Source organism: Hyaloscypha bicolor, assembly GCF_002865645.1.
Source record: "Hyaloscypha bicolor E unplaced genomic scaffold K444scaffold_182, whole genome shotgun sequence".
Taxonomy (NCBI): Eukaryota; Fungi; Ascomycota; class Leotiomycetes; order Helotiales; family Hyaloscyphaceae; genus Hyaloscypha; species Hyaloscypha bicolor.
This window is the reverse complement of record NW_020194684.1, coordinates 1,950,412-1,965,935: the sequence shown is the minus strand read 5'-3', so window position 1 is coordinate 1,965,935 and position 15,524 is coordinate 1,950,412. Positions and strand designations below refer to the sequence as shown.

At 48.6% G+C, this 15,524-nt stretch overlaps 6 protein-coding genes across 6 annotated transcripts; 1 reads left to right on the top strand and 5 right to left on the bottom strand.

Annotated features, from left to right (window-relative positions):
• Nucleotides 1-1,659: 1,659 nt before the first annotated feature.
• Nucleotides 1,660-3,437, bottom strand: K444DRAFT_601534 (uncharacterized protein). The gene is made up of 2 exons (XM_024878682.1): nucleotides 3,125-3,437; nucleotides 1,660-3,078 (listed from the first exon to the last, which is right to left on the bottom strand). Exons 1-2 carry the CDS (start codon nucleotides 3,407-3,409, stop codon nucleotides 1,747-1,749), a joined length of 1,617 nt encoding a protein of 538 aa, XP_024728155.1. The 5' UTR covers nucleotides 3,410-3,437; the 3' UTR covers nucleotides 1,660-1,746.
• Nucleotides 3,438-3,603: 166 nt separating this feature from the next.
• K444DRAFT_620392 (DnaJ-domain-containing protein) lies at nucleotides 3,604-5,223 on the bottom strand. The gene has a single exon (XM_024881698.1). It carries the CDS (start codon nucleotides 4,953-4,955, stop codon nucleotides 3,846-3,848), a length of 1,110 nt encoding a protein of 369 aa, XP_024728154.1. The 5' UTR covers nucleotides 4,956-5,223; the 3' UTR covers nucleotides 3,604-3,845.
• Nucleotides 5,224-5,974: 751 nt separating this feature from the next.
• K444DRAFT_228056 (AMP-binding enzyme) lies at nucleotides 5,975-8,177 on the top strand. Its single transcript, XM_024871202.1, has 3 exons — nucleotides 5,975-6,103; nucleotides 6,155-6,906; nucleotides 6,951-8,177. The coding sequence occupies exons 1-3, from the start codon at nucleotides 6,070-6,072 to the stop codon at nucleotides 8,073-8,075; spliced, it is 1,911 nt and encodes a 636-aa protein (XP_024728153.1). The 5' UTR covers nucleotides 5,975-6,069; the 3' UTR covers nucleotides 8,076-8,177.
• Nucleotides 8,178-9,086: 909 nt separating this feature from the next.
• Nucleotides 9,087-10,339, bottom strand: K444DRAFT_228042 (alpha/beta-hydrolase). Its single transcript, XM_024871201.1, has 4 exons — nucleotides 9,954-10,339; nucleotides 9,463-9,885; nucleotides 9,308-9,406; nucleotides 9,087-9,252 (listed from the first exon to the last, which is right to left on the bottom strand). Exons 1-3 carry the CDS (start codon nucleotides 10,277-10,279, stop codon nucleotides 9,364-9,366), a joined length of 792 nt encoding a protein of 263 aa, XP_024728152.1. The 5' UTR covers nucleotides 10,280-10,339; the 3' UTR covers nucleotides 9,087-9,252; nucleotides 9,308-9,363.
• Nucleotides 10,318-10,809, bottom strand: K444DRAFT_707255 (alpha/beta-hydrolase; the record flags this gene model as incomplete). The annotated part of the gene is made up of 2 exons (XM_024888157.1): nucleotides 10,318-10,524; nucleotides 10,576-10,809. Coding segments are annotated over 2 exons (441 nt in total), but the record flags the coding sequence as incomplete, so codon positions are not given.
• A 2,124-nt stretch (nucleotides 10,810-12,933) lies between these two features.
• On the bottom strand, nucleotides 12,934-15,436 carry K444DRAFT_647494 (uncharacterized protein; the record flags this gene model as incomplete). Its single annotated transcript, XM_024885346.1, has 5 exons — nucleotides 12,934-13,278; nucleotides 13,333-13,401; nucleotides 13,543-14,565; nucleotides 14,636-15,288; nucleotides 15,349-15,436. The coding sequence occupies 5 exons, from the start codon at nucleotides 15,434-15,436 to the stop codon at nucleotides 12,934-12,936; spliced, it is 2,178 nt and encodes a 725-aa protein (XP_024728150.1).
• Nucleotides 15,437-15,524: the final 88 nt, after the last annotated feature.

The following is a 15,524-nucleotide window of genomic DNA, read 5'->3' as shown; positions in this document are numbered from 1 at the left end:
ACTAGATTCTATAAAAGAAATTAATCCGGGTATCTTTTTTATAGCTAATTAATATAAAGGCAAAAGTATAATTATATATCCGGATATTTATCTAGAAGGCTTAGTAAAACAGGTTATTACCTATAAAAAGGTAAGAAAGATATAAAGAAGGCTTGCGGATTAGAGGAAGTATTATATTACCCTTCTTATAATAGGCCTTAAAGTAATTATTTATATAGCCAAAATAAAGGGCTTTATAAGCTATATAGTAATCCGTAAGCGGACTAGTTATATATACGGGAACTGGCCAGAAGCAGGAGAGGAAGACAGGAGGCCGTATAGTAGGTAGGTTAGTAGGAGGGTTCTTTATAATATAAACTGGGGCCGTAACGGACGGTTAACGGATCCGTTACTAGCGCTATGGGGCTAGCTCGTCCGCAGAAACGTCCGTAATTGACCGTTATTATTGCCGGGAGGTAGGGAGGGTATTCGGATCAAGTTCTTGCAAGGCAGGGCGCCGCTAGGTATAATTAGTAGTATTTCGGGCCTATTAACTAGTTAATTAAGCCAGAAAAGGGAAAGGATATAAACTCGATAGTAAGAGCAAGTTTTATATGGCTTAGCCCGCTCTGTAATAAAGTCAGAAGCAGGCCGGTTTTGCCTATAGGAAGTATAAAAGCGGGGAGGATCCATAGTAATAAAGAGAAGAAAGAGAGGAGAGTAATATAAGGTTAGGGTTTCTTTTCTTAGTACCTTCTATGGAACCGCTAGCTTTAGATTTTCCCCCGAGCTTTAAAAAATTATAATAAAAGCCCCTCGTATCTCAGAACTACTAAAATATAGAGAAAGGTACTCGAGTATTCTCTCTATAATCCTAAGCTAAGCTCTAAGGATTTAGACGTAATCGCGTTCCGATGCGCGATTCCCTAGAAGGGGGCGATTCTGGTGTTCCTCACGTGACCAGTTTTTTTCCAGGAGCCCCGAGAGCCAACCGCTTAAGGGTGGTCCAAACGTACGATAATATAAAGAAGTGAAAGTGAAGTGATGGAGGAGAGCAATAGAGCGGATATTGGCATGCATGGAAGCACGACTCACGCTAGTCCTGATGCAGAAATCGCACGTGATTTCCATCCAGTGTCCCGGGACGTACGAGTGACCTGAGAGGAGAAGAACAAAGCCGATGATAGAGACTTCAGTTCGGCTGATTCTAAATTAGACTTTGTAGGGAGAACCGCACTCCTCAGGCGCGAGAATTATGCGCCGGCCTACTAAACGCGATCTGCCTTCACAGGAATATCAAAATGTCATGGCGAGCTTTTACGCCAGAGGCTACCCTGTCCCTTCCGATCACACAGCTTACAAACTCCGGGGGGAGTCCACGGTCACCCGCTTTGTCTAGTCCAATACGCTAGCAATCCAAAACTTCCCCGTCTTTTCAAGTGGCGTGCGTAAATGGGCCCTGTGGGTGAGTGGTGCGGTGCCTCCTGCAAAGTCTATTCTAGGAGTCGGCTCAACTAAAGACAAAATAGGATGTGTGAAGTAAGAGAGAGTGGGTGTGCGCTTGCTGGTTGAACCCAGACCAGATTCGCTTTAGAAAATCACAAAAGTGATGAGTTACGCAGCGAGTCTGTATAATACGCCCTCGCGCGACTAGTGAACGAACACTTCCGCAGAATCTGCACTTACTCATGGCATATGAAATGTAAGCCGAAACAACAAACACTGCATGTGGCAATCAACGAACAGACATGGCGATAAATTGACAAACTACCTACTCCCCCTCCTCCGTTTCCTCCACGCCCTAACCTCCTTCAACACCGTCATCACTAGCGGGACGCCGACTGGCCCCAGGAGCGGCATATAAACAGCCAGCTTATGCTCATCGGGGAAGTATACTTGCCCCACCATACTCTTCTCAAAGAACGCCTTCTCCGCAGCTTCCTCTGCGATCCTCGCATTCTCAAGGGCTTCCTGTCCTCCCAGCCCATCACAGGCTTTCCTCAAATGCTCAATAGTCGTATAAACCCCATCCGCCACACTTCGAGGGATACTAATACTCGGCAACGCGAGCGTTAATCGCGCTAGACTGCCCATCGTCCCGCTTGCTTTGAGGAGCAAGCCTGCGCTCCGAACACGAACTAACGTCATCAGACGCAGGGGAAGGGATCCTGATTCCGGCGCTCCAAGTAATGACATTAATTGGTTGGAGAAGATCAGCATAGCAGGTCGGAGATCAGAGATATCGGATTGGATGACCACGCCTCCCCATTGTGGGATCAGCCAGCCCTTCCCGCCGCCTTCGACTTCCATATCTCCAACATATATGATGAAGTTGATGGTTGGCGCGCCGCCGATGCTGGGACTGAGGGGCCATTCTGCGGCGTTTATGAAGCCGCTGAGGTCTTCTTTCTTGAGGACGTTGCCGCTTACCCCTGGTGTGGCATAGAGTTGGACTTGGGTGTCGATTGTGAAGTTCGAGATTGAGGAGAAGCTTTCTAGCAATGGCTTCAGGTGTTCTTCCAGCGCTGATGCGATGTCCCATGACGATGGGGTGGCGGTAGGCGTGAAGAGTGAGAATGTGAGGTGGTATGTTCGGGAGTACTTCATTGATCGCGTTGTCCATTTCGCTAGGGACTCGGCGACCTCTGGCGCCAATGCTTTGGGACTTCGTTCCGGAGGTGCGGAGCTGGTAGATAGGAGGTATGAAATCATTGCTTGCTCTTCTGCAAACATTCCTCGCAGTCTGTTCGCGATATAGTTGCCCAGCGAGGAGGATGAGGAGGAGCTTGATGGGATTTGGTTCGGGGTGTAATAAATGTCTAGTATGGGGGCATATGATTGTAGATCCGCTTTTGTTGTCGTGCCTGGCAGAAGTCTTATCACCAATGCCAATTCCTCATTCTCTACGCCTCCGGTGGACAGTCCAGTCGCGGCTGTTGACGCATTGGAGGGAGAGAGTTCTAAGCGCAAATGATGCGCTGAAAAATCGTTCAAGTCGTCCAGCGCATGTTGGGTCGTTCGCAGAAGATGCTGCGCTTCATGGTCTTGTAAAGAGTCTGCTTCTATCGATATTCGGAGGGGAAATACTGGTCGGCAGGCCTGGAGCAGTTAGCTTAGAGCTCCATGCTGAGGAGAGGAGATGTACTCTTCCGTCAGCCCAATCCATCATTTGATCCAACGGTAACCTCGCCCTGTATATTGCTGTTGTTTTCCACCATATTGGCAGCCCGATTATTAATATGATGGCCCAGAAGGACAGAACCACATAGCTCCGCTGTCGAATGCTCTCTGGCGATTCAGGAGGTGGCTCTTTTTTCTTGGGCGTGGCGCTCACCGCGTTGGCTGGCACATCTTCGCTTTTCTTCGCGTCTTTACCATCAGCATGGGCACCAGGTTCAAAAGCTATTGGAGCTTGTGACGAGGCTGACATCGTGGAGTTGTTCGTGATTGAAAGCAACTCTTGCCAGATGTCAGTATTTTGGGATGAGCACGGAACTTTCAAACGCCGATGCGGAGGACGAGGCTGGACGAGGCTGTGTCGGGGAGACAACAGAACAGAGTGATCCTTGATTCCCAACCTTGATTCTTCTAGTCATAACATAAATGCTGTTATCTTTGGAGGAGAAAAGCTCCCGTCAAAGTGCTTCAGACACGTAATCTCCTTCGGGAAACTGTCCTTAACACGCCAACGCCGCACTAGACATTCATCCATCATACTCGCAACCAAATCCAAAATAGTCCGATTTGCCTTTCCAAAAGCCTCTCGGCCTCCCGTTTGAATCAAAGTCGAGCGCGAATATCGACTCTTTACCCTGGGAATCGGTGCTTGTGATGAACTCTGCATATTCTCTCAAAAGCTGGAGATCTCAGAAGCAACTTGTGCACGCAATCATTCCACAGAGGCACTTCGCCAGTCCACACTCTGGGATAATATGAAAGGCACGTCGATCGCATCTGCCGCAGATATGCTCACCCACGACACGTTCCCACAAGTCTCCAGGTTGGTGCCATGGGCCTTCCGATGGCTCAAACGAGGTGCGGAAATTGGTGGCACATTTGACCCTGGAAAGAGCTTTCCAGTTGTTGATTGCCTGTCCACGTCTGTCGATGATGCTGAACAACGGAGGATGCAAATCGCGAGGACCGAGGATCTCCAAGGCCTCTCGGACTCTCTGTTCTCGGACCCTGTTTTCTTTGCTCTCGTACCGTCGTCTGTCATTCTCCAGCACAAGCAGTAATTCATTAAGTTTTTTTCGGGCATCGTCAATGGACTTAATTAGTCGAGCGGTGTATATCCGTCTAGCTTCGAGCAATTTCGAAAGGGTGGCGTTATGGTTTTCGATTTTGAGGCCTGACGATCTGGACCGCTCGATTGCATCTTGGATTTTCCGAGCGACCTCTTCCTCATCCTCCTTGTTCTGAATATCCAAATTCGATTGATGCTTCTCAATCAGTTGCTGACATTCAAGGACAGCTTGTAAGTGTCCTTTCCGAAAGTCAGTCCATTGTTGAAGTCGAGATAGGTAATCCTCTCGAGCGCTGGCCTGCCATTGTCGAGCCATCTCACAGCGTGCAGCTTCTTCCTCAAATTGGGCTTGTCCTTCACCGGTCGATTGACTCGATTCAGTAGCAGACCACCGAGCCCTCGCATCGCGATCAACTTCTTCCCTTCTCCTTCTGGCGCGAGCAGCCTCAGCCTCAACCTCGGTATCTTTCCCTCGCTTCCTCTTTGGCTTTGGCAGCCTCACATAAACCTCTCCGTCGTACTGCGCGCGCTTCGTCGCATCCTTCAAAGTCTCCCAAGCTAACCCGACAAGCTGGAAAGCAGCTGTTGTATCTTCGCCATTGTCCAAATTCTTATCTGGGTGGTACTTCAGGGCGCACTTCTTGTAGGCTTCTCTGATAACAGCCAACGTCGCAGATTGAGAGACTCCCAGAATAGAATAATAATCCTCGGTCACTACAGCTCTTGCCATGCGAATATTTGAAGATTAAGAAAGCATTGAAAAAGTGAGTTGAGAATGGAAGCGTGCTGACATGGGAGCCTCGGATGCTTTGTTGGGGGAGGCAATCCAACTGCAGGCAGGATGCGTGTCTGGGCGCCGTGCCGCACTCCATCTAGAATGCGTTCTATTATTGGTGAGCCGCTCAATCGCGGTGTCTGAAGGAACTGAGTGGAACCAGAGGAGTCTTCCCAATGTAGCACTGCATAGTGGCAGCTTCATGATTGGAGTTGTTCAGCTGCTCAACTGTTTCTTGATCGCTTCTCTTGTCCCGCCAGAAGGGTTCACCAACCACCCAAACCCACTTTCCGCCCAAGCGACAAAGAATTTTTCTCTCACCGTTTATAATACTTACTAATAGTATGTCTCTCAATTATAGGAACATTTATAAAAGGACTTCTTTTTAATAAAAAAAATTATATAGCTTTAAAATTCTTAAAATATAATTAAGAACTTAGTTTTATTATTAATATTTAATAATATTTTTTACTTTAAAAAATCAAGATTCAATTGAAGAATCTATATTTTTAGCCAAAAATGAAAAATTATAAAATTATGTTAATAACTGAGAGATTAATATTGAGATTGAACTTTGGCTTGGGCGGTTGGCGTGTGAACCCTTCTAGGTCACGTGATGTTATCGGCTTCGGAACCAAGCCTGTTCTAACCTTAACAATGAAATATCGACGGAGGAATTCTGAATTCACCCTCATACACTTCACTTCGATCACTGTGTCAATACTTCGATGCGACACCATCTGTGGCGTCTGGACGGGTGAAAGACTCGGCGACTCGGCCCAGATGCGGGGGAGCTCTCGAAACACGGCCGCAAGCATTGATGCCTCGGTATTTTGCCCAAGTCCAGCGCGGCGGGCTGAGGTCGAGGGCGCCAGGTAACGTATGTGGTATATAGCACCAGCTCAAAGATGTTAACTTTCCGCCATATTCAATCAAATATGCTTGCTCTCGTTCCCTTATCTTCATCTTTTATCTTGATCTCTCGCGCGCTTCATCATCCAGTGCGAAGTCTCTCTATCTCCTTGACAGCTTGTATCTCGAATCCAGAGGCGAGCAGCGCTCGTCTCCAATGATAGCGCCCCAGCTCTATTTTATCATGCCTGGTCGGTTCCACCTAAGATCCCAATGTTCCAACCTAACATCAGTGGCTGCAGTTCCGTTGGCATTTGCAGCTCCAGCTGCCCTTGCTTCACTTGCCTACCTCGATGCCAGAACAGGTCTCTCCTACGATTGGGCATGGCTCGGTAACGGAATATATTCCCAATTTACGACTGCACTCAAAGAGAAGAGGGATCGATTGAATGTCTTCTACAAACTCGAGGAGCATGCGCTGGGTAAACATGCAAATACCATTCTCCTCATCTTCGAGGGCCGACAATGGACATACAAGGAGGTTTATCAGACGGCTCTCAAGTACGGAACATGGATGAAGACAAGATACAACATCAAGCCGAAAGATATCATTGCCATGGACTTTGTCAATTCCGAGAAATTCATCTTTATCTGGCTGGGTCTGTGGGCGATTGGTGCGAAGCCAGCGTTCATCAACTACAATCTGACTGGAAAGGCATTGGCACATTGCATCAAAGTTTCGACTACTTCGGTTGTACTGGTGGATCTTAATATCAAGGACAACATCACTCAAGAAGTTCAAGATGAACTTCCCAATGTTCAATTCGAGATATTCGATCCAAAATTAGAGGCCGAGGCTGTCTCGACCGAAGGTATCCGGGAACCAGATGATGTTCGAACGGATGACAAGTCGCATAATATGGGAATCCTAATTTATACAAGTGGTACCACAGGGCTTCCAAAAGGAGCAATCGTCAGTTGGAAGAAGATATTGGTTGCATCAGGGCTCGTCCCGACCTGGATGGGCATGACCAAACGGGACGTCTTCTACACGGTTGGTTTACTTCAAAATTCAATTACCAGTCTGACTGAACACAGTGCATGCCTCTATATCACTCCTCGGCCTCCGTTCTGGGCTTCTGTAATGTGCTCATTCTGGGAGCCACCTTCTCCTTAGGCAAGAAATTCTCGACCAAGACATTCTGGCAAGAATGCCGAGACAGCAAAGCTACGGTAATTCAGTACGTTGGGGAGACTTGCCGATACCTGCTCGCCGCACCGCCTCAAATCGATCCTGCGACAGGAGAGAATCTAGACCAGAAGAATGATGTCCGAGTTGCCTTTGGCAATGGTCTACGACCCGATATCTGGAACCGCTTCAAAGAACGGTTCGGAATTGAGGGCATTGCGGAGTTCTACTCGGCAACAGAAGGATCATCTGCCACTTGGAACTTCAGTCGGAACGACTTCTCCAAGGGCGCCATCGGACGGAACGGTTTTTTTGCGGGACTGCTGATGAATGCCGCAGTTGGGATCGTCGAACTTGACTGGGCGACCGAGACGCCATATCGAGATCCAAAGACGGGATTTTGCAAGAAGGTTCCACGTGGAGAGACGGGCGAGCTGTTGTACAAACTGGATGCTGATCAGATCGAGTTGAAGTTCCAGGGGTATTTCAATAACAAAGACTCGACGGAAGGGAAAATCATGAGGAATGTCTTCGAGAAAGGCGACGCATACTTCCGGACTGGGGATATGGTATCTTGGGACAGTCAAGGGAGGACGTACTTCAGCGACCGTATCGGCGACACGTTCCGATGGAAGTCTGAGAATGTCAGCACGAGTGAAGTCTCGGAAGCACTTGGGAATCATGCCGCAGTCCACGAAGCAAACGTTTACGGCGTGGAGCTGCCACACCATGATGGCAGAGCAGGCTGTGTAGCCATCGTTCTAGCAGAAGAGCCTAGCGACAGGTTATTACATGACTTGGCCAAGCATGCTCATGCTAAACTTCCGCGATTCGCAGTCCCACTATTCCTGAGGCTCACCAAGAATATGGAGATCACGGGGACACTCAAGCAACAGAAGCACGTCGTGAGATCACAAGGCGTCAATCCCGACAAGACGGGCCAGGATGAGCTATACTGGCTGAAGAATGGAACCTACGTGGAGTTCCGGAGACAGGATTGGGAGGAGCTGAATGGTGGGAGGGTCAGATTGTGAAGACTATATATAGGGCCGGGCGGCGGCTTGGCGTTGATTGGCGTTGACTTATGCCCTAAACTACATCCACTTTCTTTTCCTCTCTACCTCAGAGGAGTCCCCGCCCTTTGAGTTATTTAGAAAGGCCCAGACCAAAGCAATACACGTTGGATTTTACATCTTACCCAAGAAGGTCAAGGGATAATCGGAGAAGCACCATCTCGTATGATCAAAAAGGGGCAAGTCACCCTTAGTCCCCTCTTTCCTCCTTCTCCTTCAACTCCACCCACTGCCCTAGCACCTCCCTCACAGACTCCTCAAAAAACCCCAGCTCCCCAAACGTCTTTCTCGACTCACTCGCATCGCATCAACCGCAGAATGCCAACCTCACTCCCCTTAACCAACTTCAGGGAACCCCCCCCTTTTCTCACAATCCTATTAACCTTCTCAAACACAGCCCTCTCCCTTTCATTCCATCCCTCGAAATGTACGTAGGGGGCTCTCGGTTCAATCCCTCCACTCGTTTATCTGTGCCTAAAAGAGCAGTCTTATATCGTATTCATCAGCAGCTTCGAAGTGGTCTTTCCCTGGACCAGAGTCGAGAAGGAAACTCCCTTGAAAGTGTGCAATTGGAAAGAACCCAGAGTCGGTCGTGGTCCCATGTCAACCGGATTTGAAACCCCCGTGGGTGCAAATAGTCCTGATTGACTTCGTACTCGCCCTGGATTTCCCGCATCCAATGCCGATATCGCTCATTATGGAATGTCATTGCCTTGATGTGTTCATTTCCGTCAAGTGCCTCAAGTGCCATGTCAGCTGCTGCAGTTTTCTTGATCTTCTCCTGGAGTCGAATCTGTCTATAAGCCTTGCCGCCTTCGCTGGTAGTGTTGGTGTAAGGAGAGAGCGAACGAAAAAGGTTCGACCGAAAGCGAAGGCGAACCCGTATCGATAATTATGACTTTTCTTTCCATATTTGACTGACTCATGAGTTTCAGAGAATCAAGTCCGGCCTTCCGAAATGTCTCACGAGACGGCGCTTTCAAAATTTTACCTTGGATCCGATATCATCCAGGTCATTATCTCCATTTGAGGCCAATAGCCTCCCGTTAGCTTGATTGCTCTTCTTGAATCTTACCTAATTGGTCAATTCTCGTGCTTGAAAACGACGGCTTCGTGCTTGGAAAATCGGTTCCGAGGCCTTTTTCAATCAGTGCATACAGTTACATGATAATTTGACACTACCAAGAGCTTACAAGTTCTGGCCTCCCGTCCTCCCAAGTCTTATGCTTCTCATCCCTGACTTCCGCATCTAATCCAGTTCCTTCTTCTCTAACCAAGCCTTGAACATTTTTCTGCTCAAAGTTAGTCTCGGTAGAAAAGAAACCAACCCATGAATCGAAGAACTCACAATGCTTCCACCGGCTTGTCCCAAGGGACCATATGGCCAGCGCCGTTCACTCTCGCATATCGCAGTGGACCACTCTCCCACCACAAGCCACCGCTCCAAACTTGCTTGTTGTTCTCTTGTTGATAGCGAAAATCTGGAAGGCCTTTCCAATCCAGCGACCCAAAGACTCTTTCGTTCCCAACGAAGTTGCAAATCCAGTCATACGTTCCGACATAAATAAGCGCCCGAATTCCGGAATGCAACAAATTGGCAACATAAGGTCTGGTGTCGATGATGAAGTCATTCACTTTCTGGAATTCACGGCCAACTTTATTGCTGCACCCAACGAAAACTGGTGCTGCTTTGTCGACTCTGAATGCTTCTCGGACTTCGTCCTTTCGCAAGAACTTGGTGATTGAGTTCATAATTGGATAGCACAGGTATCTGGTGATCTCCATTAGCATTCCTGGGGGGGAGAACATGTAGTTGAAGAAATATTTTCAAGGACCTACCCTTCACAAGGTCGACTGATATCATAATAGTTCCGTCCCGAATTGAAATATGGTCGTTCGAGCTCTTCACTACAGAATCCCTCGGCGGATTGACAGATGATTGGATCTGGGTAAGCGTGGCAGGCCTTCATCAAGTATTCGCATCTTCCGACAGAGACAGCCATTTTCTCGCACACACTTGATTCCAGAAGGGGTCCAATGCCTGTCACATTGGTGCAGGGGATATCGTAATACGAACTGGCTTGCTTGGTATCACTAAAGATGCCGTTGCCGATCAAGACAGATTCCAATGGAATTTGCTCGTCAAGTGTGGCAACCTTGTTCATCTCATTGATGTGATCGGCAAAGACGGGAATGTAGTGTCCTAGTTTGTTAGCAAAAGTCGGGTTACAGGCGGAGAGTGCTGACCTCCGTAAGACTCTCCGGCAATGGAGAATGGCAGTGACCTCGACTCTGGAAACGCCTTGTACCACAGTCTCATGAAGGCGTAGATGTCCTCGCTGGCTGCAAAAGTGCCACCTTTTCCACCATGATACGAATCATTGGTATGGTAAGAAAATCCTACACCAATCTATTTGGGGTGTTATTACCAGGGCAAAGGGGTGGGTCAACACAAACATACTGGCTGATCTAGAAAGAAAACATTGGCAGCGCTGATCCAACTGTGGGGATTCTCTCGAGCTGACTCGCCGTCTTCGTTCACCGTGCACGGGCCCAATTCCATGAAAAGACCTGTCATGCTCGAACATCCAGGTCCTCCATTGAGCCAAAGGACAAGGGGATCATCTTTTGGTTTCGAGCGTGATTCGAAGTAAGCAAAGTAGAAATGTTTGTCCCCGGAATTCAGGTACCCCGTGTATCCCGAAGTCGCCCCAGGGCAGATGTCAGCCACAGTGGGTGGCGCGTCGCTGTTGATTGATGGATTACTAGGACCGTGTGCTTTTATGGTCAGACTGTGGTCCGGATGAGCCTCGTGGGTGAGGATCCTGATGCCAGAAGCATCAGAGGATCCCCCCAGCGTATCAGAGGTAGGATCTGTGAGTGGAGCTTGAGATGCAAAGGAGGCTGTGGACACAGCGGCAAAAGACACCACGGCGGCCGGCCAAATGTATTTGATCATACTGTTGTAAGAGATACGGACTGTTGATGGTCGTGTTTGTGTGAGGATGCACCAGATGAGGATTACTTTGCTGCTTGTTGATGGTTGTTGGCAGCCTGAAACCCCGAGCAATCAGCGCTAAGATAAGGAAATCATTATGTCAGCCGACCCATATCTCCCCTGAATCAGTTTCGCTTACGGATTGCCCCCTAACCCTACGAGAGGGCAAAAAAAGAGATGACCTGTTCCAACTCCCAAGTAAATTCTGGAGAACATATGAAATCGGAGAATGAAATGGCAAAAAAAAAAGATTGGAGCGTCAAATAAAGGCCGCCACAGGGTTCGAACCTGTGTCCCCAGAAATTTCAACAAAGGTGTTGTCAGAATCTGATGTGCTCTGGTATGGTGATTAGGTCGGATCAATTCAATGCAATTTCGGGGTACTTTAACTTACAACCACTACACTAGGCAGCCCATTGGAGGAATTGGTAAAAAGTTCTAGATTCAATATATGACCCTATAATTCCAGCCGGGGAGTGAATCTTCACTTGACTCTGCCCCGTTTCATGAATAGGGGGCTTCCATATATATATTAAGTTCGAGGTCAGGTGAAGAGCCGTTGCTAAATTACAGCAATCTAGGCTAATCCGTCCTCTGCCTTACTCTCCCTCTTCACATCGCACCCATTTGCCTCACACCACAACCCTGCTCGGTGATCACCTGTCCACTAGGAAAATTTAATATCCGACCCCACAAAGAGGAATGCCACGAGATCCTTCCGCCATCTTCCAGCGACATTAATTCACTGGCTGCGTTTCCAACGAAGGTAGAACTCCAAGGAACTATTCCCACAAAATGGAGCCACCTCCCGTTGCTAGTGTCACTAGACTTGGCCCCAGCCGAGTACTCGCACTTGCGGCTTTGCAGCCCCTCTTGCTCTGACATCAAACTTCACATCTAGGAATAAGATGATTAACGACTATCACAGCAATAACCAAGCCCGCTTAGTCTGGCCAGCCGAGCAACCTGGCCTTTCTTCTTGAAGCCATGAAAAAGTGCGAGATAAGAGACTTTCCTCCGAACCTGCGGCTTTGCCTCTCTCACTCTGACATCAGACCTTCACTTCACTCCTAGCGCTACGACAGAAAAACTGGTAACAATCACTTGCTCTTCGCTTGCCGCCCGGAGGGACGGAAGACATGGAATCTCCCCCTCTATCGATACAATGTTATACGGAATAAGCGAGGGCTCTCCGGCACGTTTTACTTTCAGACAAGCGCGGCCATCCTCCCGAGAATAAACCCCCTTTATCACACCCCATTCAGGTACACCAGAGACTATGTGAACAATCAATCATCAACAGCAGGAAGTTCACATCCAGGCACTTGCACCTTTCCCTTACTTCACCCCTTTTCTAAGCGAGATGGTAGACAACACAACACCGACCCCGAACTTGCCTCACAACATCAAGCAGACAAGACAGTTGAACATGGGGATTTTCCCCCAAACGTAATATATATGACCTCTATCAAATATGGTATGCAAAAATCTCAAGTACGGTAAAGTTTCTTCGTGAGTCGTAAGCGTGATACCAGGTATCCCAATGTGCAATGCAGCGCAAGTTTTGATACAAACCCCCTCCCTGCCGCTCTAACTACATACAAATCTGGGCAGGGAGGTACCCCTCCTTCCCGAGGCGTCACCGCCTCCAGCCAACAAGGATACAACCACTAGTCATAGGTTCTAGAGCACTATTTCCTCCTGTGAGGAGCTTCTTTTGTGTAGAGTTGACGTCCACCGCTAAGGCGTCAGAATTTGATTGAGAGAACTGAAAGGTCGTGAGATAGGAGGTGTGTAAATCAATGACCACTTTTACGGCCATTATGAATCGAAAGGTTTGTTGGTTCTCACAACGAATATCTGGATGATGAGAGTTACACATCCAACCACCATTGCGATGGTGATGATTGGGAGATTTACGCGTGCAAAGTCGAGCCGCCGCACGTGAATATGTTTCCTGCCAAGAATGTCCCGCCAAAGGAGACCAGCTAGAGAGGCGCTAAATGCCGTGCTGAATGCTCCATAGTTGACGCCGAGGGCCATGGCATATATCGATCCCCAGAAGGTTCGATCGGAAATTGGCAGCCCTGCATCTTGACGGATTACTATCCATGTTTGGATAACGCGGCATAGAAGTATAGTGGTACCAATGTTGGTACCTGCAAACTAGTGAGGGTTAGCTGAGCCTGCTCATGTTCATGACCAAATCAGAGAACTCACATTGCACAAAATTGTCGAAATAAAAGCCATGCCGCCAATGGCACCGACAGTCCCTGTCTTCTTCACCCACTGATAACTTCCAGTCAGCATTACTTGGATTAGGGAATATCGATATGTCGGATCAGGGGCACCCAAAAGGCGGTTCCCTGAACGTCTCACAACTTGCGAGGCATTCAAACTGGACAAGGTAAAACTCGAGAAATCACATACATGATCCCATCCATAGGCAAATACGGGTACCCAGCCATTCGTCACCAAACCTTGTACTAAGACAAACATGGAGAAGGCAAAAGGTAAGAGCGCGTAAGGCAAGTGTGATAACACTGCTGTGACGGTCGGGAATGTCTCCTGGGACCACCTATGAAACGATTCCACAAGAGATACGAGTGTTGGACGCTCCTGCTGCCGTACGACCTCCTCAGAGATTGGCTCGGAGGAGACTCGCTCGGAGAAGACTCGCTTCTCCTTATAATCGCCGCTCAATGCTTGCGGCCGGTGGCTAGAGGCTGGGTGATCCAATTCTCGTTTGCCATCTGGTGTGCTTACTACGCTGGTCGATCGCTCATTCTGCGAGTTATCGTCTCTTGGTACCAGCTTCGCGACAGATGATGCAAGCTCGGGAGCCGCGTCATCGCCATTCTCAGACACAGCAGGCTGTAATGGAATGGCTCCGTCGGCGCCTTCCTGGCTCTGTTGTAGACTTTCAGACGAGTTATCATCCCCCGCAGCCGCTTGTCTTGCCTGTTCGGATCGAAACCTCTCTTTTTCTTCTCTGCCAACCCTGGCAATCTCGCGTGTCTTCTTCCGATTAATCCAACCGGATCCCAAATCCCAGCAGAACATAACAACGGCAGCTGGCAATGTTATGTAGAAGACGGGCACGTCTTTGCCGTTGCCTGAGTCGCTAGCGTTGACTGCGAGGAGGGTGATGAGTGTAGCGGACATGATGAGAGCTCCAAAGGCAGCGCCTTCCCTATCTACGAAAGGATTCATAATCTCCTCAAGCGATAGAACCTTCCCTTGTTCATCATTCACGTGTTGCTTCTCTTGCTCTTCGGCGATTCCTCTACCATCAGGAATGTTAGGGTTCACGGGAACCTTGGCTTGCTCTTCCTGGGTGAGCTGGTGCATCTCAATCTTCAACGGGATGAGGGTCTCTTCCGCAAAGACGATGTATAGTAGAAAGGGGAAAAGTACGATGGCTGTGACAAGGACTGGGACAATCATATTTGCCTAAAGTCTTATAAGCATTTTACTCTCCAGATTTCGGAAAGGGGGAATAATGCCCCAAGAAATTACTAACCGTGTACTTAATAAAAGTCACATGAAAGGCACCGGCAAGGACGAGGTTGGTTGGGTTGGAGGAGACGAGGATAGCTGAAGCTATATTGGCTACGGCGAACTGAGTGTGAATCCACGCGCGTGGATGGACTATATTGCTTGACACTCGGGTCATGTAGGCGAGGAAAGCCGTCCCAGACAGAATGATAGGGTCGTTTCCAATGCAGGTACCAAGGGCGAAGAAGAAGGCATAAAGGTAGAAGAACAGCCGGTGTCCGACCCCACCGCCCTTTTGAAGCACTTTGAACGCCAACCACCTGATCAAGCCGGACGCGTCGATCGAGATGGCGATGTATGCCAGTGTGAGGAAGAATATCATGATGTTGTAAGGGAGAATACTGTTTGCGCCGAGTGTGCCATCGTGCACTTCTTTTCTACCGATAGCGAGGATGGCAAGCAGAAAGAGGTCTGCTATCAAAGGCGCCGTTACAAAATTCATTGGGAACTTCAGCCGTACCCAAAACTGGGCTTTGCCAGGGTCAATCGTATCGCCATGCTGAGAGCGATCTCGCCTCGGCGGTATAATTCGAAACTTGCTCAGGGTATCCAGGAAAGCATTCGAAAGTGGTCGAGGGACGAGGATCGGAATATCAAAGGGGAAAAGCACAATGAGATCTGTGCAGAGGAGTTAGACACTTAGAATCTAACCTTAGCAGGGCCATCTCATCCACTTACTAGTGAGAATGAAGGTAATCAAGGTTGAGATTGATTTGTAGCCTCTGATTTCTCTGGTGTCTGTGCTAACGCCGCTAAGGCCGTCCATTGCGGCAAGCCCTTTCGGACAGAGATGCTAGATTTGGATGCTTTGATCGAGAGATGCCTGAGATGGAGCCCACGCTCTCTAGCCAATG